Source organism: Capricornis sumatraensis, chromosome 20 (assembly GCF_032405125.1).
Source record: "Capricornis sumatraensis isolate serow.1 chromosome 20, serow.2, whole genome shotgun sequence".
NCBI classification, from domain to species: Eukaryota; Metazoa; Chordata; class Mammalia; order Artiodactyla; family Bovidae; genus Capricornis; species Capricornis sumatraensis.
In genome coordinates, this window is record NC_091088.1 from 57,673,286 (window position 1) to 57,695,368 (window position 22,083).

At 48.8% G+C, this 22,083-nt stretch overlaps 1 protein-coding gene across 1 annotated transcript; it reads right to left on the reverse strand.

Moving 5' to 3' along the window:
- Positions 1-4,807: 4,807 nt before the first annotated feature.
- CEACAM20 (CEA cell adhesion molecule 20) lies at positions 4,808-15,744 on the reverse strand. Its single transcript, XM_068993088.1, has 8 exons — positions 15,693-15,744; positions 13,354-13,486; positions 12,558-12,835; positions 11,568-11,861; positions 9,431-9,703; positions 7,539-7,814; positions 6,566-6,680; positions 4,808-4,820 (listed from the first exon to the last, which is right to left on the reverse strand). Exons 1-8 carry the CDS (start codon positions 15,742-15,744, stop codon positions 4,808-4,810), a joined length of 1,434 nt encoding a protein of 477 aa, XP_068849189.1.
- Between the last annotated feature and the right edge of the window lie 6,339 nt (positions 15,745-22,083).

Sequence of the window (22,083 nt, forward strand, 5' to 3'; positions counted from 1 at the left end):
CATGACGGCTGCTGCGTCTGGGGCTGGAGCTGGAAAGGGAGCTACCTAGACTGTTATGAACATGTGCCTGCTCTGCTTGATCCCTGACATGTCAAACCAAATTCTTGATTTCTCTCTCTGTCCCAGATTTACTCATTCCCCACTGTTGCTTCAGAAAGTGGCCTGAAGAAACTGTCATCCAGTTGCTCTGGCCAGAAACCTGGGAGTCATCCTGGACTCCTTGTTCCCTTTAGCAAATCTCATCCTCACATCTCCACCCCTGAGTCTCTTGGGATTCAAAGCATCTTGTGCCTGCACCTCCCTAGGTGCCTCATTCCCATGCTTCATTCTGTGTTTTCTCTTGTCATCTCTTAACAGCTCCTTGCTCCTTATCCTCTACCATGATTTGAAAAGACACTGCTTGTCTGACCCGTGGGTACATCCCATGCTCCACTATGGCTGACTCAGGCTCACACTTCTCCCTGCCTGCTGTGTCCATCAACGATATATGTAGTAAACACTATGACATCCCTAGCTTCTGGGTATCAGACCTTGGTCCTTTAATTCTGGATGGCTTTTGACTTGTTTCTATTGCTTTTAAAGAAACATGAGCCCAAAGCTTAAGATTTGGTGAGAGCTAGGGTCTAGAGCCTGAAAAAGACATCGAAACAGAATGTCACAAGGTTTGCAAAGAGAATGGCTGGAATATAATGTGTATGTAATAAACATCATTGAATATATGATTAAGCGTGACTTCTTTAGGATTTCTGGAGAAAGGATCTCTGCTTCCATTAGGTGGGACGGTTGATTTGGCAGTAGATGTTGTGTTCTGGATTCACAAGCACCTATTACACAAAGAGAAGAGGTGAGTTCCAGTTCTGGTGGGCTTTCCTGGGCTACTTGCTGTAGGGGCTCAAACTCTCTGGCATTCTCTTTTCTCAACCTTGAAAATGCCGAAAATCTTGCTTTCTCATTGTACTGCAGTCATGCTGACACCTTTCCATACCTGGGATGGCCTTTGCTTCCCCATTGTGGAGGACAGAGTCTAAGGTGACCCCCAGAATCCTCACCTCCTGGTATTCATGCATGTGTCTGTGCTTAGTCCCTCAGTCGTGACAGATTCTTTGCCAGCCTATGGATTGTAGCGCACCAGGCTCCTCTGTCCATGGGATTTCCCAGGCAAGAAGACTGGAGTGGATCGCCATTTCCTTCTCCAGGGGATCTTCCCAACCCAGGGTTCAAACCCGGGTCTCCTGCATTGCAGGAGGGTTCTTTACCATCTGAGTCACCAGGGAAGTCCCCTGGTTTTCATGCCCTGACGCAAACCTCCTCTTGAAAGCAAGACCTGTGACTTGCATCCAACCATTTGAATATGGCAAAGGTGACAGGAGGTATCTGCTTACATTATGTGATTCTGTTATATAACAGTGTGACATCTGTCTTGGCTTTGAGGAAGCGAGATACAATGTTGTGAGCTGCCTATGGAAAGCACTGAAAGGACTGAGTGCAGCCTCCAGCTGACAGCCAGTAAGACACTGAGGCCCTCATTATGACAGCCTGCAAGGGACTGAATGCTTCCCACAACCGTAAGAGCTCAGACGTGGATCCCTTCCCAGTAGAGCCTCAGATGAGACCTGAGACTTGGCCAACGCCTTTTTTGCAGCCTTGCGGAAGACCCATCTGAGAATTGCCCGAACTCCTGATCCAGCAATCTGTGAGATAATAAATGTGTGTTGTTTTAAGCTGCTAAGCTTGTGGTAATTCTTTATGCAGCAATAGATAAAAATACATTCACTTCAGGACCTTTTCCCTTGATGCTCCTCAACTCAAAACACTCTACTCCAAACCCTCTGCGTTGTTTGCTCCGTCTCATCCCTTCAGAAGGTAGCAGACACTGAGGTGGCTGACCTGACACTCCTCCTATATCTTCCCTCTTGCCTGCTTCTATCGGAGAGACTGGGAAGGATAACAGCTAATTTTCCCAGCCTTCCTTGCAACAAGTGCCACACGACAGCATCCCGACCCAAGAAGACATAAGAGGAAGTTTAGTGGAAGAGCTTTTGCTCCACTGATAAACAGGAACAAATGAGACTCCTCTCTCTTAGATCCTGATGAAAAGAGGGACCTAAGAGGCTACGTTTGTACCAGTTCACAGCTAATTAGAGAGCTGACAAACGTCAGAACAATCCATACAATGGCCTGAGCAACTGTACTTCTCCTCTGAAGAATCTGAACCTAGAAGCCTGTAGACAGTAGCAGAGGGTGTTGCCATATATAATTTGAAGCTGTAGAGGAGCAGTGACCAGGGAGCTTGCATAGGAGTTCAAGCCAAACCGAAGAAAATGGAACAAATTCATTGACCAGCAAAAATGAGCAACCACCCTTATCAAAATGTACAAGGCACAAATAAATACTTTTCCTTATTTTGAAAAAAATGGGCAGCCATAAGAGAGAAAAACTTCCTGATTCTAATCCCCACGAGGCCCACAAGTAATTTCTGACATTGGTTACCTGAGATTCCTCAGTGTTTTCTCAATTAATCCCAATTTAATTAACCTGAACTACTGTCAAGGGGTTTGTTTTCCTTATGGAAAATCCTGAAGATATTTAGACATTCACAGCTTTTGAGAATGGTTCATATGACAGGTAATGGAGCAGAATGGAATGTGGTACAACAGGGTGGGATGGATTTAAGAAGAATGAACAGGAAACAGAAGAGTGGGGCGGGGTGGGGGTGGATTGGGAGCTGGAGATTAGCAGATGCAAACTATTATATATGTGTGTGTGTGGATACATATATATACAAACATATATGTCTAACTGAATCACTTTTCTGTAAAGAAGATAACACCACATTATCTTAGTGAAGTAAATCAAGTAGACTCCAATAAAATAATTGTTTTTAGAGTAGAAACAGAATGGAAGGCAACGCAATGAAAGGGAACAGAAAAGAATGAAACAGAACTGAATGGCAGGGGAAGGCATGAGGAAGAGGAAATGAAAGAAAGAAGGGAATGAAAAGAAACAGACTGAGAAGAAATGGAATGTGGTGGAATGAAATGGAAGCTGACCAAATGGAAATGAACGTAAATAGGACATTGCCTAGAAAGGAGTGGACTGGTAGGGAACAGGATGAAAGGAGTGGATTAAATACGTGGGTGGAAAGAACAGGAATGATAGGGAACAGGAAGGAGAAGAATGGAAATGAAATAATCATGACATGAAAGTGAAATAATAAAGAGTAATAAATGAAAGTTATGGTATGGAAATGGAAAAGTGATAACCAGGATTAAAATAGACAGAAATGGAATGTGGAAGAGATGAACAGGTGGGATTAAAAAGGAAAAATAAAAAGGAAAAAAGGTAATAGGGAGACGTGGGAAAGGATGGAAAGGAATGAAAGAGGAAAGAAAACACGTGACACAATGGATGAAGCAGAATGGAATGGGATGGAATGCATAGGAATGCACTGAGTGGTGGGAAGCGATGACAAGGGATGGAATGGGAAGTAAGAAGAGGAACAGAAGAGATGGAAAGGAAATAAAAGGAATTTTATGGAAAGAAATGGAATGAGAGGGAGTGGAATGGAATGGAAAAAAAAAACAGAAATGGACTGGAGAGGAAACAGTTGGAATAAAATGAGAATAAATGAAATGAAATGGATAGAAAGTTAAACGGGTAGAGTGAAAATAAGTGTGATGGAAACACGGGATGGAGTGAAATGCATGGACAGGAAGGGAATGAAATGAAATGAACCAGAAAGTGATAGGATGGAAGGGGGTGCAAAGGGATTGAAAAGATTTTTGAAAGGAAATCTCTTGATAGGTTATCCTAGCAGACTCTTTAGCAAGGAGGAAAAGGGAGATTGGTGGCAGCTCTCTGTCTGTCCAAAGACTCTGTGTGGCATAAAAATACCTCATAGTTTGACTCTGCATTTTCTTTTTGTGGAGTTGGGACCAAGGGATGCGATGCAAGTTTGGAGGATGGCTTCCTGGGGCCATGAGAATACCCGTCGTGGATGGTGGAAGATGATATCTGCGGCAAGTGAACAAAGAGATCAGTTAGGGCCCACAAGCAGTTTGTCTTAGAACCACAGCATCTGGAAAGTGCCAACGTGCACTCTTCAGAGATCCAGAGACAAAGAGATTCCCAACCAGGTTCTCTCAAAGGATCAGAAGCAGAAGTAGGTCTAGGACCAGAACGCTTCCTTTTCACCGGGCTACGTCGGCAACTTCTACTCCCAACTTCCTTTGCATCCTGTCACTTGCGAGGCCTGTATTAGCTTATTTGCAACCCCGCTGCAAGCACTGGAAGCGGAAGCAGCAGCGGGCAGGAGCTAGAATCCTAGGCTCTGACCCAGGGACTTCCCTGGTGGTCCAGTAGTGAAGAATCCGCCTTCTAATGCAGGGGATGTGGATTCGATCCCTGGTGGGAAACTAAGATCCCACAGGCTTTGGGGCGACTAAGCCCACACTGCAACTACTGAGCCCATGCACTCTGGAGCCCTCGAGCCACAACTACAGAGAAACCTACCACACTACCACAACGATCCCACACGCTGCAACAAAAACCTGGCGTGCTGCAACTGAGACCTGACACAGCCATAAATAAACAAATAAATATATTTTTAAAAGGAATCTAGCCCAGCTCCCTGTGAGGCCTAGAGCCACTTTCTTCCCATTCCTGGCCCAGCAATGCTCAATGAAAGATCTAGACAAGATGATTTCTCATATTTGTCAAATATAACATTCTCAGATTGTATTCCTTTGCAACTTCTTTAATAAAATCAAGCAAGGCCAACCTACCTCATATAATTGCTCTGGAGGGTCTACTGGCAGCATCTGGGGGGAAAAGAAAATAGTGAAGAGGTCCTGAGGCCTGGGATAAAAGATCACCCCTGGAAATTCTTGGAAATAGCTCAGGCCTCAGAGGCAGTTACATCTCTTCTGATTCCCAGAGGGGGCTCCAGGTTAGGCATTGTCAAGCAAAAGAGAAAGAAAATAAGGAGAAGAGATGAAAAAGCCATGGAAGGTCTTGAGATCCCCAGAGAAAGTAGGGACCCAAGCTACCACTGGCTGGGCATCCTTAAGAGAACATGCCTGAACTTCACCCCCACCCCACGAGGTGAGACGTAAAACAGCCCTGCTGGGCTGGAGAAGTGCCAGAGAGTCACGGGAGTAGATGGGGTGCCTCTGGAGAATTACCCACCTTTTTGACTGGTATCTGTCCTTGAATGGCAGGTACATTGGCATACATAAACATGGGCCAGTCTAGAGAAAGTGAATGCCAGCCCAAGGCTGGAGTTAGGGAGAGATATGAGGGAAGAAGGGGCTTCCCCAGTGTCTCAGCAGTAAAGAATCTACCTGCAATGCAGGAGACATGGGTTCGATCTCTGGATTGGGAAGATCCCCTGGAGGAGGGCATGGCAACCCACTCCAGTATTCTTGCTGGTAGAATCCCATGGACAGAGGAGTCTGGTGGGCTACAGTCCATGGGGTCGCAAAGAGCCAGACATGACTGAAGCGACTGAGCATGCACGCATGCATGAGGGAAGGGGCGATTTGTCCAGGCAGGGCACTTCTATCCCCAGGAAGGATGTGGTAGAAACCTTCCTTCTTTTATCCCCAGGACTATCCCATCACATCTCCAGTGATCTTGACCTGGGAAGGTCTTGGAAATCAAATTCTGGGTTCGATAAGGCTGTTTGATGACACAGATGAGGGCAGAAGTCTTAAACCAAGCCCCAGGTACACCAGGGTCCTCTGTAGCCTGTGTTTATCATATATCCTTCCTGGCCTTGGTTTTCTTTTCTGTAAAACTGAGCTGAATTGGACAGTCTCCAGAGGACTTCTGCTTCAGGAGCCCATCTTACCAGAATCTTAGACCAGATATAGCAAAGATGTTTTGTTTTGCCTTTGGTCAGAGAAGGCTGCATGAGGTACTATATTGAGATGGACAATGAGACTTGTTTTGAATTTAGTAGTGAGGCATGTCATGATTGACTCTCTCTGCTTACAGCAATCCATTAACAAAGTTTTCTGAGAGCGAGAAAGACTAGAATGGCGGTACGTTGTCGTTATTTATGTTGTGGCTGTTGGGACAGGCAGAACTCCTCAGAGTTCTCGACCCTGATCTCATCCATTTTCCAGATGGGGACATAGAGAGTCCAAGACTACAGGGCTTGCCCATGATGTCCTAGTGACCCAGGGGCGAAGCTGGGAGCAGAAGCCTGGGCTCTCTGCACCAGCCTCTTCTCCAGACCTCACTGCTGCCCTGGGTATCAGCTATGGAGTCACTTACTGCGATCGAGCTCTTCAGGTTGACCCTCTTCAGAAGTGGGTGTCATGTTCTCATAGACGTTATCCTCTTTTGTTCTCCTTGAGAGCCTGAAACCCCAAGACCCTTGTTCACTATGCCTCTAGTCCTTGCCCATCTCCACAGGCTCTACCCATATCCTATGTCCGTTTTGGGCAACGTCCCAAACCTTCTCAGTTCCCAACAGGCACCACTCAGCACCATGGTCAGCAACCCTCCTACTGGGCAGGTCCTCCACAGGCCACATCCCCCACCCCATTCTGAGATTTACCCTTTGGCCTTTCCAGTGTGTATGAAGCAGCCCAGCCCTATGGCCAGGGCAATGACAGCCAGGATTCCGATGGTAATGCCAATGATGGCCCCTACAGACAGGGATGACCGGTGACCTGGGCAAGGAGAAAGAATCAGGACCTCATCCCTGTCCCCAACCTCATTCCCAATCTTGGGGCTTTATCTCCACTGTCATTTGATGAGCATTTGTTTTCCAGCCATTGGGAGGCAGAAGTTTGTAGCAGTAATAGAATCATTTCTGGAGTCAAATGTTCTAAGTTCACGTCTCAGCTGTGTGACCCTGGGCATGCCACTTACCTCTTTGTGCTTCCTTTGCCTCATCTATAAAAAGAAAGATAATATGAAGCCTACTCCATATTGTTGCTGAAAAGATTAAACATGTATGTATTCATTTCGGTAAATAGAAGGTTCGGTATGTTCGATGTGGGTGAAGTATTTAGACCCATGGAAAGTGATCAGTCAGTGTTGGTGTGATGACGTTACTGATTAAGATGATGAATCAGATATGGTCATCACAGCAAAGGGCTTTGGCAACTGGAAACCTGAGTCACCTTTGACTCTCTGGGGGCCTGTGGACATAGACAAAAGTAACTCTTTCTGAGTCTCATTCCCTCATTTGCAAAGTGGGGGAAATGGTACCTACTGTAGAGGGATGTTCTGAAGATGAAATGAGATCACGAATTTTTTTTTTCTGTTTTTTGACCACTTTGCAGCATACAGCATCTTAGTTCCCTGACCAGGGATTGAACCCTTGCCCCCTGCAGTGGAAGCACACAGAGTCTTAACCACTGGATCTCCAGGGAAGTCCTGAGTCTGAGTGTTAGTGGCTGGAATTCAACAGGTCTGGACTAGGAACCGGCCCATGCAGGACAGTCAGTGCCACACTCCAGTCCTTAGTAAGGGAAGATCAGAGTGCTAAGGCCAGCATCAGAGAAAGTCACCTGGACCCTCACCTGTGACGCTGACCATGACTGAGGCAGAGGAGGTCAGCAGCGTGACAGAGTTAGAGGCTGTGCAGCTGTAATTCCCTTGGTGTTTCCAAGTCAGGGTCTCGATAACCAGCTGCTCCCCTTTGCACACACTGGTGTTGTCATGGGTCCAGTTAAACTCAGCATCCGGCTGGGATTCAGCCCAACACTTCAGGGTTATGCTGGAGTTGAGATTCGCACTGATGGTGGTGTCCACCAGGGTCTCCGACCCTGTGGTGAAGTACACTCGATCGGGGCCATCTGTGTGCAGAGCCAAATATTATGCTCCGTCCTCCACCGGTGAGATAACCTATTTTGTCCCATTCAGTTCCACATGTGAAGTTCTGCTTTCTTTTTTCCCCCTTCTCAATTCTAACTGAGGGAATTCCTGGGAGTCAAAGGCTCTTCCAACTGCTGCTGAAAGGAATCTCGGCAAGAGATCCCTTAGGTGCTGAGCAAGCAGAATGTAATCCACAACACGGAAGGGCAAAGTCCAAAACAAAACAAAACAAAATTAAAATCAGAAACAAAAACCCCTGCCCTTGCAAAAGTGAATTCTAACAAGGGAGCCTCATAAGATATTCAGGCTTCAGAAATTGTTGCTGTGTCCTGTGACATGTAGCCCCTAACTTCCAACATGTTTATAGTTCTTATAGTTCTGATGGTAGCTTAGGCCAAAAAAAAAAATCTTGGAGTCATTCTTGACTCCTCCCTTTCTCTCTTGCTTCATGTCGACTAGCAGTAAACCCTGTGACTTTGATATTTAAAATATATTCATGGCCTGATTGCTACAGCTGGCACTGGCTCAGCCTCGTCATTTTTTGATGGATGACTGTGGCTACCATGAGAGGACGCCTCACAGACCTCCATGGGTAAGAGTGGAACTGACCAAGGGCCCAGCTGCAGTACCCCACAATTCACTCCCAGACCTCTCCTGGGCGGCACCCTGCCAGTACCTGAGAGTGCTGGAGAAACTAAGGCAGACCCCTTCCTGGGAGACCTGGGCTCCCGAGAGTCCTGACAACGTTCCTTAGGCTCCATGGAGGCCTACATGCTCCCACCAACTCTGTACTCTGTCTTCCTCCCTCTCTCCAAGTACCTCGGTCTGAGGGCAATCCCACTTTTTTGAGGCTCCCTCCCTACTTTTTTTGCACAAGAGCATTCCCTTAAGAAAATCCTTGCATGTATAATCCCACTGAATCCCATTTTGGGGTCTGCCTCTCCATGGAATCAGACAAAAACAACTGCATCACCTCCTCCCTCTCCCCTGTTCCCACCCTTTAGACAAGGGCCAGAGAGACTCTGTGCAAACCCCAGTCTAATCTGCTCTCTCCTCTGCTCAGAGCCTTTTGTCCTCACCACGGCCCACAGGACCCTGTGTGGTCTATTACCCCCACTCTCCCAGCTTCTTCTGGTCCATTCTCCCTATAACTCATCTCTCCAGTCATCTTGGCCTCTGGGGATTCCTCTGACAGACCAAGCAGAGTCCCACCTCCCCAGCGTTGGAACTCACTTCCCTTGGTCACCTGCACAGCTCTCTCCCTACCTCCTGCTGTACACATACCGCCTCCTCCAGGAAGCCTCTCCTGACCACCCCAGCCAGGACTGCAACACCTCCCCAGCTTCCCAGCCTTGCCTGTCTTTCTCACTGCCTCTAGTCCCATCTGACACAGCATGGATTTCCCCTCGTTTAGCTGTGTATGGTCTGTCTCCCCCGACTAGAACATAAAGCTCCGTGAGGGTGGCCTTGTCCCCTGCTCAGATATGCCTGTCACAGAGCAGGTGTTTGATAATTATGGGATGAGTGGCTGGAAGTAAGAGCTTCAGCACGGGAGAGAGGAGGAAGAAGGGGAAGGTCCAAGCTAGGGACGACTCACAGCTGATGTTCAACTTCAGGGCTTCACTCCGTGCGTGGCTGCCCCAGTTCCAGACCTCGCACGCATAGGGCCCTGTGTCATTCCGCCGAAGGCCGTGGATGCTCAGGGTCCTGTTGTCGGGCACCAGGTGCTCGCTGGGCAGGAGGAGCTGGTCCCCCAGGAACCACCGGACTCCAACTCCCTCATGGGTGGTCTGGCAGGTCAGGACCACCAAGCTGGTGTGCTCCACAAGAGTCCGGTTAGGGGGCATGACATAAGGCTTGGTCACTCTTCCTGGAAACACACAGAGAGACGGGACAGGGTCCAGGGACACCCTATGCCAGTCTCCTGCCCACATGGGGCCCACAGGATTTCCCAGGGATGTGTGTTTATGTGGTGTGTGGCGTGTGTGTGCTTTGCATATGACTGCGCTGTGTGGGTGGTGCATCTAAGTCTTTTGTGTATGAGCGTGTGTTGTGTGACAATTATGTGACTGTGTTACAGGTTTTGTGTGTATGGAGAGTGTGGTATATGGATGAGTTTTGTGTGTGAGTGTGTGCTTTGTGTCTATTTATTTTTGCCTGTGCTGGGTTTTTGTTGCTGCATGAGGGCTTTCTCTAGTTGTGCTGTGTGGGGCTTGCTCTCTAGTTGCGGTGCGTGGGATTCTCGTTGCGGCGGCTTCTCTTGTTGTGGAGCACGGGCTTTAGGGCGTGCGGCTCAGTAGCTGTGGTACACGGACTTAGTAGCTCCCTGGCATGAGGGATCTTCCCAGACCAGGGCCTGGACCCTTGTCTCCTGCGCTGACAACTGGACTTAAACACTGGACCACCAGAGAAGTCCCTTTTGTGTCCAGCTATATGTGTGTGTTGTGTATACAAGTATTGTGGCTGTGAGGCATGGTGGTGTGTACATACATACATATATATATACACACATGTGCTTTGTGTGCAAGTGAGTACATGTTGTGTGTGTATATATCTTCTGTACGTGAGCATATGTTATGTGTCTGCGGTAATGCATGTGCTCTGTGTATATGTTGTCCTGTGTATTTACAAGCACAGCATATGTCTGTACCTGCCTACATGCCTGGAATGTCACTACTATGTGTGAAGTACAGTTATGTACTGTGTGTGTTCCGCACTTGTTGAGGGTGTCAAATGTGTGGTATGCAGGGTGTTTTCTGTGTTGGACGTGAGGATGTCGAGTGTCTGTGATATGTGTTGTGGGTGTCTATTGTGTGCATGCTATGTTTTGTGTGTATACGTGTTTTGTGAGAGAATATGTTGTGTGTCTGTGGTATTGTTTGTCGCATATTTGAGATGTGTGTCTGTGTTTTGTGAGTACTGTGCATGTGCTTTGCCTGTGTGTGAGCACGTCTATGCACATGTCGTGGGCTTTATGTGTATGTGTGGTGTGTGTGTTGTGTTATGTCCTGTGTGTTTCATGTATTGTGTGTGTCTGTTGGGTACATGTTATATGTCATGTGTGTGTATTATGGGCTTTTGTATGCTGTGTGTATGCGTTGTGTGTGAGTTGTATGTGTTGTGTGTGAGTTGTGTGTGTTGCGAGTTGTGTGTGTTGTGTGTTGTATGTGAGTTGTGTGTGTTGTGTGTGAGCTGTGTGTTGTGAGTTATGTGTGTTGTGTGTGAGTTGTGTGTGTTGTGTGTGAGTTGTATGTGTCTGTGGTGCACATGTGTGTATCTGCGATGCATGCGTGACTGTTTCTTTTTGGTTGGCCGTGTCATGCGGCATGAGGAATCTTAGTTCCCCAACCAGGGATCAAACCCAGGCCCCCTGCACTGGGAGCACAGTCTTAACCACCAGAATACCAGAGAAGTCCCCTGCATGTGTGATTGTTATGTGTGTGTGACCATGCGTGTATGGGGTGTGTGAGTGCTGTGTTAGTGTTTGTATGTTTACAGAATCGCCTCCCACACTTCATGAGAATAAAGAGACAGACACCCCACAGAGAGCCTCCAAAGCCTTCTGGAGGATGTGCCAAACAAGGACCCAGGTCCTACCCTGTGACCAGAGCCACAATCTGCCACCAGCCACAAGGGAAAGCCCCACTCCACTCCGTCCTCCTCAAGCTCTAGGACGTCAGTGCAGCCCAGATTCTCAGAGACACAACGGAGAGGAATGGGGGAAAGAGACTCACCAAGGACGCGGACTTTGACAGTACCCTCGAGGGACATCTGGGTGGCAGTGTTGGACACCAAGCATCTGTAGGTGCCCTCGTGCTCCTTGGACATGGCATGGATGGTAACATTGTTCGTGTTGAGGAACAAGCTCGTGATGGGCTTGGAGTCATTGGGGAAAACCCATGAATATGAGGCTTGTGGGTAAGACTCAGTTTCTGCCGAGAAGGTCACATTGGAGCCCTCCATCACCTCAACCGTGTCCCCGTTGGCTACACCAGGCTCCACCTTGATCGTGACTGGGTCAGGGCCATCTGGAAGGACAAGAACAATTGTAGCAGCAACAACAGCATCAGTGAGAGAGCCCTCTTGGGGGACCCAGGCATTCAATAAGCAGGGACTTTTCTCTTCTCTCCCCTCAAACTCTGGAACCATTACAAAGGAGATGTTAAGAGTCTGACCGTGAGGATATGTCACGTGCCTCCCTGGGTAAACCAGGATTGAAAGACACGCCTAAAGCATGCCAGCAAGGGACCTCCCTGGCCGTCCACTGGGTACGAATTTGCCTTCCAATGCAGGGATGCAGGTTGGATCCCCGGTCGGGGAACTAAGATCCCACATGCTGTGGGGCGACTATGCCTGCGCTGCAACTACTGAGCCCAAGTGCGCTACAGCCTGTGCTCCACAACAAGAGAAGCCCCCCTGTCACCCAGAGCAGTAAAAATAAAAACAATACATAAAAACATAAAGCATGCCGGCAAGTGCTCTTTCCTCACGACTACTTAGGCATTATTTTGGATCAAACATCCGAAAGTTAAGGAGCTCAATTTTAGGCATGTCACATTGGACGTTCCCAGGAGAATCCAAGTAGAGATGTCAAACAGCTATGTGTCTGGAGTTCAAGGATGGACAAGTCCCCATTTGGATGATATGTGAGGCTGTGAGACTGGATGACATCACTGAGGAAGTGGGTGTTGCTGAGGGGCTGGGGGGAATGGAAAGGGACTCACAGTACACAGTCAGGTAGGTGGGGTCACTGCTCTTGACCTCGCGGACACTCCAAGCTTCACACTGGTACATCCCAGCATCCTGCCGCTGGACAGTGAGGATGGTGAGGGTCTTGCCATCTGTGGACAGCTGTATGCGCTCATGGGATGGCAGGGGCTGGTGGCTGAAGACCCAGTGGATATTGATGTTGACGTCCGGGGTGCCACAGTAGAAGGTCACATTTTCCCTGTGCTCTATGACTGTGCCCTGGCTGACTGAAAGGGTGGGCTTGGCCAGAGGTTCTACAGAGGGAGAAACAGAGTAGGCGGAGACAGAAGCGGAGACACAGGTGAAGGACAGACCAAGCAAAGTACAGTCACAGAGGGACCCCGAGAAACAGGGAGGGGTTGGAATTGCAGGCAGACACCCCTCAGCTCCATGACTGGCCTCCAATGCTGGATCTAGTTCTCATTCTAGGTGTGATCTTGGGACCCTCAAGTCTCCTCTCCCCCAGTAAATGAGATGTTGCAAATAAAACAGAAGGTCAGGGACATGATGGTGGGTCAATTATTACTGGCTGCAAAGAAGTCAAGCTTGTACTGAGGATAACAACCAGGTCCCTCTACCAATTTTCCCTAGCCCCAGCCAGGACAGCCACCCCTTCACAACCCCCGCCCCCCTCTCCAACACAACCGATTGGACCAGTTGTTGCCTGATTGGGCCAATCAGGTTTGTCCTGTTGGGACTTTGGGCATGGAACCCTGATGAGCACTTGAGGGTGGAGATAGAGACCAGAATGAGAGCCTTGTTTTCTGTGCCCTGAATCTACCGTGAGTTTGGGGTAACCAAGGGGCCCCAAATGTAGACAGAACAATATCCTTCTCACTTTGGGTGATGGCATCACGGGAGATTTGGGCTGCAGCTGCCAAGCTCCACACAGTCAAAAGTGAGGCTGGAGGGAGAAAGAGGAGGCATTCAGGGAGGAAGGTGCGTTGGGGGTGTCCAGTTGTGGTCTTTCTAAGTGGAGGGAGGTCTGAGGTCATGAATGGGGCCCTCCACCCCTAGAGGCTTAACTTTTACTCACTACTTCCTGGCTATGTGACTTGAGGCATGTTTTGTCATCGCTGAGCCTCAGTTTCCCCAGCTCTAAAATGGGAATAATATCGTCTGCCTCTTAGGATTGGAGTGGGTGGTAATGAACACTGACCAATTTTAACTGGGTCCCCTGAGGGTCAGTGTGCTCTCTCCAGTGATGCTCATTCCATGGAAGATGCCTCTCCCTTCCACTGAGAGGTAAACAAACGTTCAGATCAGTGAAGTCACTTTCCAAGACCAGATAGTAAGCATCAGAAGCTAGACTTGAACCTGGCTTGCCAGTTCCTAAAGACTTTGCTCTCAACACTGTGCAGTTCCTCTGGTCCAGGGATGGGCACAGAGCCAGACCCCAATAAAGGGGAACTTCTTCTGTTATCTTTGATGGGAGAAATTAACCGCTTGCCCTCAGGCAGAGGGGAGAAAAGGGAAATAGATAGCATGAGCTTTCAGTTTTCCATTTGGCCATTCTGCACAGTTTTATGGACGTTCAGAGACTGTGGGCATAGGTGAGGATGCCCAACCCCAGCAGCTATGGCCATGTGCCGCCGACCTTGAAACTCTTGTCCTTGCCCTAACCATCAGCCCAACTAACAAAGGCAGGCAGCCATGCCTTTCTCCAGCCCTCAGATGACCCCAGTTTAGATCAAGCATTGTCCCATCCCCTGCTCATTTGGGTTAAAGACAAGGGCTCTTAGGAGCAAATATGGACTCTGATAATGATAGTGGACTTTGTCTATTATCATGGGCAAGCGGCTTTCTCTTTGTGAGCCTCAGTTTCTTCAACTGCAAAACGGGGAGAACGGTAGAACTTAACGCACCAGGTTATTGTGAGGTCTGATATCAGACGTGACAGGTCACAGTGTTAGTCACTATTATTAGCACTTAGTTATTATTACTATTATTGTCATTGTTACTTCCTGTGCTTGTAATAACTGACAATGGAAAAACATCTGAAGTTCTCTATCCTCAGTGCTATTGGAGGTCAAGTCCATAGGCTCATGCATTGGAAGGACTGATGCTGAAGCTGATGGTCCAATACTCTGGCTACCTGATGGGAAGAGCCAGCTCATCCGAAAAGACCCTGATGCTGGGAAAGATTGAAGGCAAAACGAGAAGGGGTGGCAGAGGATGAGATGGTTAGACAGCATCACCAACTCAATGGACATGAATGTGGGCAAACTCCAGGTGACAGGGAGGGACAGAGGAGCCTGGCGTGCCCTTCAGGGCTGGCATAACCTCTCGTTGCCAGTCTCACTCCTGTCTGTTAGACTCCAGCTCTGGTCCTCTGTCTCTCCCCGCCCCGACTCCCCTGAATCTATTTACCTGTATGTACCTTGAAAAGCTTTCTTTTTTACAGCAATTGACTTTGAACATGCGTGCATTTACGGCTGGGCTGCGTCTTCGTTGCTGCCTGGGCTCCTGTCTAGCTGCGGTGCTCGGGCGTCTCAGCGTGGTGGCCTCTCTTGCTTCGGAGCACGGGCTCTAGGGCATGCGGGCTTCAGCAGTTGCAGCTCACCGCATTAGCTGCTCCGCAGCATGTGGGATCTTCCCAGGTCAGGGATCGAACCTGCGTCTCCTGCATCGGCAGGCGGTTCTTGACCAGTGAGCCACCAGAGAAGCCCTGAGGAGTTTTTTGGCTCTTTGTCCTCAGTCTCCCTCTCTGCTCTGTCTTTCCCTCTGGTACAGTTTCCGCTGTAATTTTCACTGCCTCTTGCCTCTCTCCGGTTCTATGGCTCTGATTCCATCTCTCTCTGCTCCTCTGTGTGTGTCTTTGTCTCTTTCTCTGTCCCTCTTTGTCAATCTCTCTCTTATTTTATTTGGCTGCACTGGGTCTTAGTTGAGGCATGTGGGATCTAGCTTTCTGACCAAGGATTGAGCCTGGGCCCCCTGCGCTGGGAGCTGGGAGCGTGGACTAGACTGCTGGGGAGGTCTCTGTCAACCTCTTGTATTTGTGTTTAATCCTGCCTCTATCTCCGTTTCTCTCTTGTCTCTATTTGGGTCTCTTTCGTGCACATGTACACACCCACCCTCCCCTCCCCACCTGAAGGGAGCCGGACACTCACCTGAGAGCAGGATTCCTGCCCAGCGGTGGCCCCGTGGGTCAGCGCACTCCATGGGTCCTGACACCCGACTCGAGAGCGCCGAGCTATCTTCCCGGCTTCCGCACGATGACCCGGTCCTCACTCCGTCCGCAGCCTCGCCAGCTCTCTTCTCTTCCCCTCTGCCCAGCTGCAGACTCACAGGCACTTCGGTGACAGTGGCTCCCGGGACGGACAGCGAGGGTGGCAGGGGAGGAACTTTGGCTGCACCTTTCTCAGCCCTCTACCCCAGGCTTTACTTTCCTCCTCCTCCCAGCACGGAGAGAACCAAAGTCCCGATGTCCCCGGAACCCCGGGGTTTCCCCCAAGGCGCGGAAGGAGGAAGAAGCCCCGCCCTCTGGCCCCGGATCCCCTTGAAAATTACGCGTCTTCACATTCAAGGCCCACTAGGATGGGGGTGTGGGCGCTGCCAGGGAGAAGCGGTGCCAGGGAGAAGCAGTGCCAGGGAGGGGCAATTTAAGAATGTCAGCGTTAAAGGGACCAGGAACTGAGATTATAATGGTCAACAGCTACAACAATAAAGTCAATAATGATGGCTCCTGGTTATCCAGAGCTTAATAAAACAGCGCCAGGTTCACCATGCTCTCAGTCATGCGCTCAGTCGCATCCGACTTGACCCCCCCTGACCTGTAGCCCGCCAGGCTCCTCAGTCTTTGGGATTTTCCAGACAAGAATACTGGAGTGGGTTGCCATTCTCTTCTCTAGAAGTTCACCACTAGCTGCCTGGAAATACAAAATGAACTGAAGTGACACGTGATATGGAGTCCTGGTCACAAACACGCTGGAGTCCGAAGGGCGGGATGCCCGGAGTTGGGTGGGGATAGCCCCAAGGGGTACCTGACTCAGCCTTCCGGGAGGAGGCAGGGAAGACTTCTTGGAGGAGGGGACATCTGAGCTGAGACCTGGAGGATTAAAAAAAAAAACAAACAAACCCTGTATCTGAGTGTTAATTCATTTAAAAAAAATTCCCTTTGAGTAAGACATGCTGTTGGGAACGTAGAAAACCAAGATTGAATGTAATCGACCTGGTCAGAGAACTATCTTCAACCTATTTCTTTTATTTCAGTTCATTCATTCCTTCATAATAACAGCTGTTCCCCAAACTCTTCCTCTGGGCTGATTCCTGGACCTAATAGTATATAATAACACAGAAGAAATCTCCAGTTCTGCCTTCACAAGCTCAAGGTCCAGCAGGGCAGACAGACCTGTCCCCAGTCAGTGATGACCCGGAGTGAGTGGGGGTGGGGTGGGGGAGCCCAGAGTGGGTGCCTGACCCAGCCTGAGGGTCAGAGATGGCTTCCTGGAGGAGAGGGCCTCAGAGATGAGGATGCAGGGATGAGCCAGGAGGTGAGTCTGGTAGGCAGAGGGAGCGGGATGTGAGAAGGTGCTGAGTTGGAGGCACAAAGAAAATTCAAGTGGCTCCAGAAGAGAGGAAGTGAGGGGGTGGGTGGTTCAAGATAAGGTTGAGAACACTCCATTGTGATTACTTAGGCCAGGCGGGGCAGTTTGGCATCAGGGGAAAGCGATCACAGCTCACCTCCAACAGCAGCTGCTCCTGTTTGGGTCCCATCCACGCCACAGCACTCACCAAGGATCTGCTCCAGTGAAGCCTGAGGCTGAGCAACCCTGCTCTGGAGCCAGACTGCAGGGGCTGGAGTCCTGGCTCCTCTCCCTGCTAGCTGTGCGGCCTTGGGCATGCCAGTCCCCCTGTCCGGTCATCACTTTCCTCAGCTTTAAGACGGCGATGGTTTTGCCTCTTCAGGGGCTGCGGTCCAAGCTCTCCATGCCCCCGCAGTGGTTTCTTGAGAAGGGTATATCATCCCGTGGGTGTCAGTGTTCTCATCTGCAGACTGGACATAACCAACTGTCTCCCTGCACACAATGCCTGTGAAGATTAAGCAAGTTAACGCTGGGAACAGCGCCTGTACACCTCGATCAGTCAATGCTTGTGACTCCATCACTCCAGTACATTCTTAAACTCTCTGGTTCCCTGGGCTGAGGGCACCTGGGGTAGAGAAGTCAGCATTCAAGGTCTTTACCATCTACCCTGTTCTTCCTGGAATATCTGAGTCTTCTGACCACCCACCCACTCCTCTCCTGACATTCTCTGATCTGTGCCACCTCCCTGGGGCCCCCTTCCTTCCTCTCCTCCACCCCACCCAAGAGGACACAGCTGCCACTGGAGTAGGCTTCCTGAATTTGCCTCTTTATAAGGAACAAGGTTTTCTCTCCCTAAATCCCCACCTACCCAGCCTCCCCCCAACCCCCATGAAGGTTCTGTCTTTCCCTGTTCCACAAGAAAGAGGGACTTTCTGGGTCCTTCCCATAGCATAACTTCCGCTTTCTTTCCAACAGGTGAAAATAAAGCCAGGTCCTTCTTGCCTCCACACCCTTTCCTAGCGGTCTCAGCCAGCCGGGCTGACTCAGTTGTGTCTTTCCATGAGAGACCTCAGCTCACCTTCCAACCTGTATTGCTGCCCTAAGGCTGCCCCCCACCATTCACTCACCAAAGACTTACTTGATTCCACTACATGCCAAGCACTGTGTTAGGTACTTTTTAAAAGCTACAAATACCAGGTTCAATGGTTAAGACTCCAAACTTTCACTGCAGGGGTCACAGGTTTGATCCCTGATCAGGGAACTAAAATCCTGCATGCCACATGGCCAAAAAATAAAGAAAATAAATTAATTTTTAAAAATTGTAAAGATACAAATACTGTGTCAAGTTCTCTGTATTGGTATCACAAAACTAACCCATCACTGTGTGTACTGTGCTGGGTTGCTCAGTCATGTCCAACTCTTTGCGACCCCATGGACTATAGCCCACCAGGCTCCTCTGTCCATGGAATTCTCCAGGCAAGACTACTGGGATGGGTTGCCATGGCCTCCTCTAGGGTATCTTCCCAACCCAGGGATTGAACTCAGGTCTCCTGCATTGTAGGTAGATTCTTTACCTGCTGAGCTACCAGGGAAGCCCACTAGGGGAAAAAAAAAAAAAAAGCCTGTATTGATTAAATTGAACAGAATGTGGGGACCTGCCAATTCTGACTAGCTAGTCCACGAAAACAAGTTCATACATGATTTTTAAAAGAGGAGGGATATTGGCTGGTACAGTGCTCTGCAATCTCTCAGTTTTGATTACAAAAGCAGGCCTTACAATATTGATCTCATACAATATGCACCATTTGCCCAATTTTGTTTGTCCTAATTAGATAAGATGCACATCGTTAGCAATGAAATATAGCTCTCAGCCCTTAAAGAAATTACATTTTATGCAGGGATGGGGGAAGAGTGGAGGGAGACAAATAATAAGCAAGCTACATAATATATAACTGAATTATCTATGATGTTAGAACACAGGGGATCAGGGCAAGGGAGTCAGAGTGCTGTGGTGGACACGCAGAATGTAGGACCGAAGCCGGTGATCTGGGTCGGCCTCACAGTTTTGAGAATAACTTGAAGGAGGTCAAGCAAACCTCCAGAGGTTCCTGGAAATTAACTCACTTCTGGGAAAAAAAATGGAGGCAAGGTCTCAAGGAGCCATCCCCTGCTTCCTGCATTTCAATAACTGTATGAGAGATTTCCCTGGTGGTCCAGTGGCTAAGACTCCATGCTCCCAATGCAGGGGGCCTGGGTTCAATTCCTGGGGAGGGAACTAGATCCCACATGCCTCAGCTAAAGATCTTGAATGCTACAGAGCAACTGAGCCCGTGCACAACTATCGAGCCCTTGCTCTAGAGCTCAGGAGCTGCAACCAGAAGCCTGAACGCCTGTGTGACCAGACACCTGTGTGACCACCAGAAGCCTGTGTGACCTCTACAGCTCAGGAGCTGCAACTCAGAAGCCTGAACGCCCTAGGGCCTGTTCCACAGCAAGAGAGGCCACCGCAAAGAGAAGCCTGCACCCTGGTGGGCTATACAGTCCAAAGTGTTGCAGAGTCGGACATGACTGCGCAACTGAGCACACTGAGCAATTATAATACTAAAATAGCTAGAAGTTAGTGGGCACTACGTGAGCTATAAATTGTCGTTTACTTTAACAATGTTATTAATAATAATAGACTTAGTGACCATTTACCACATCCAGACACTGGCTAAGCCCCAGTGATGCCAGTGAACTGTCATGACAATTCCATGGCTATGTGCTTGTGTGCTCAGGAGCTTCAGTTGTGCTCACTCTTTGCGACCCCATGGACTGCAGCCCACCAGGCTCCTCTGTCCATGGGATTTCCCAGGTGGGCATACTGGAGTGGGTTTCCATGCCCTCCTCCAGGGGACATGCCCTTCCTGACCCAGGGGTTGAACCTTCGACTCCTGCATTGCAGGTGGATTCCTTACCACTGAGCCACTAGCAGAGCCTGCTATGGCTACATTTATCCCCATTTCACAGATGAGGAAACTGAGGCAGGAGGAGTTGGGTCACTTTTCCAAAAGTACCACTGCTAGAAAATGGTGACTGGGTATTTAAGCTCACTTTTGTTAACTGGGGAGCCTAGGAGGATCTAACCACTATACTAAACTGGGAACAAGTGAGAAGTGCCCACCCCCAGCCCCAGTCCTTGTCTCCAGGTCCTCAGGCACATTCCTTCCCCACAGACCTGCCCTAGGCGATCCCCCAGCTCCCTGCCCACATGGCTTCCAGCAATGCAGCCCTCTGAACTCCCCAGACGCTTGGTCTCAGCTCTGTGACCTCTGAAGAGCCCAGAGCTGATACCTGGGACTTCATGACCCTGACAAAGTAGCCAGCCACCCCTGTGAGTGCCACACCGATGAGGACACCCAGAGTGATCCCCGCGATGCCCCCCGCAGGAATGGTGGTGCTGAGGAAGACTGGCTGCATGTTGTTCTCTGGAGCCTCTGCAGGAGAGAGGGGAAGCGAGAGAGAGAAAGGGAGAGACTGGGAGGGAGAGCAAGGTAGAAGGGCTCTGAGTTTCAGGTCCTCTGGACTGGGCATGCCTTTTGTATGCCCTTTTCTCCCTCCATTTTACAGATTTGAAAACTGAGGCCCAGAGAAGGAATAGATAACATATAACAGTCATGGCTAACAGTGATTAAGAGTAGTAAAGTATATGATCTCATTTATTGCTTAACATAACTATGAGATAGGTTTTGTTAATATCCCCATTTTTCAGAGGGAGAAACTGAGGCACAGAGAGGTCGAACTACCTAGCCAATATCACATATATGGTAGAGTTATAATTTGAAACACACTAACGCCAGAGCCCACTGTCTGAATCCCTCCATTATTCAGCCTCTGGGGATCATATGTATCTATTCCCCCATTCAATAGACATTTATTTAGTACCTACTGGGTGTCAGGTACTTTTTTAAGGTACGGGAGATATAGCTAGAACAGAGCAGGTGGAAATCCCCTGCCATCCTGGAGTTACACTTTACGAGAGATATGAGACCCCAAACACACAGTGGGGCAAATAAATATTATTAAAGTTTTACCAATGTGATAAAGGAGCAGAATGGAATGTTCCATGAGGTCCTTCCAGGAAGATCAGATCTAACCAGGGGTAATCAGGGAAGCCGAGCTGGAAGTAATGACATTTAAACTGAGATACAAAGGTTGAACCCAAGATCAGTAGGTCTAAGGGTGAGTCTCCTGGGCAGAGTGACTAGAGTTCCATTCATTCATTCAGCAAACTGTTCTAGTCACCAAGGACACAGGTAACAAGGTAAGCAAGGTCTTTGCCCTCATAGATCTGACCATCTAATGGGGAGACTGATGATTAAAACAAATCAGTATGACTAAGTGAAGTCAGAGAAGGCAAAATATCACATGATGTGGCTTAAATGTGGAATCTTTAAAAAATGGTACAAATGAACTTATTTGTTGTTGTTTAGTCACTCAGTCATGAACGACTCTTTTGTGACCCCCATGGACTGTAGCCCACCAGGCTCCCCTATCCATGGGATTTCCCAGGTAAGAATACTGGAGTGGGCTGCCGTTTCCTCCTCCAGGGGATCTTCCTGACCCAGAGATCAAACCTGCGTCTTCTGCAAGTTTCCTGCATTGGCAGGCAGATTCTTCACCACTGAGCTACTGGGAAGCCATGAACTTATTTACAAAAGAAAAATAGAGTTAAAGATGTAGAAAACAATCTTAGGGTTACAAGAGGTTTAGAGGGGGAGGGATAAAATGGGAGAGATTGGGATCAACACGTACACATTACTATATACAAAATAGATAGCAAGTACCTACTGTATAGCACAGGGAACTCAGCACTCTGTAATGACCTATATGGGAAAAGAATCTAACAAAGTGGATATATGGGCACATAGAACTGGTTCGCTTTGCTACACAGCAGAAGGTAATAATACTCAGTTTTTTAAAATTAAAAATACTG

What these genes read in the sequence shown, in the direction of transcription:
- CEACAM20 (XM_068993088.1), bottom strand. Translation starts at nt 15,744, where the DNA reads ATGGAGTGCGCTGACCCACGGGGCCACCGCTGGGCAGGAATCCTGCTC. An exon ending in TGTCAAAGTCCGCGTCCTTG is followed by an intron (nt 9,704 to 11,567) that starts GTGAGTCTCTTT and finishes GTGTGTTTCCAG; the next exon opens with GAAGAGTGACCAAGCCTTAT. An exon ending in CCTGAAGTTGAACATCAGCT is followed by an intron (nt 7,815 to 9,430) that starts GTGAGTCGTCCC and finishes CTCTGCACACAG; the next exon opens with ATGGCCCCGATCGAGTGTAC.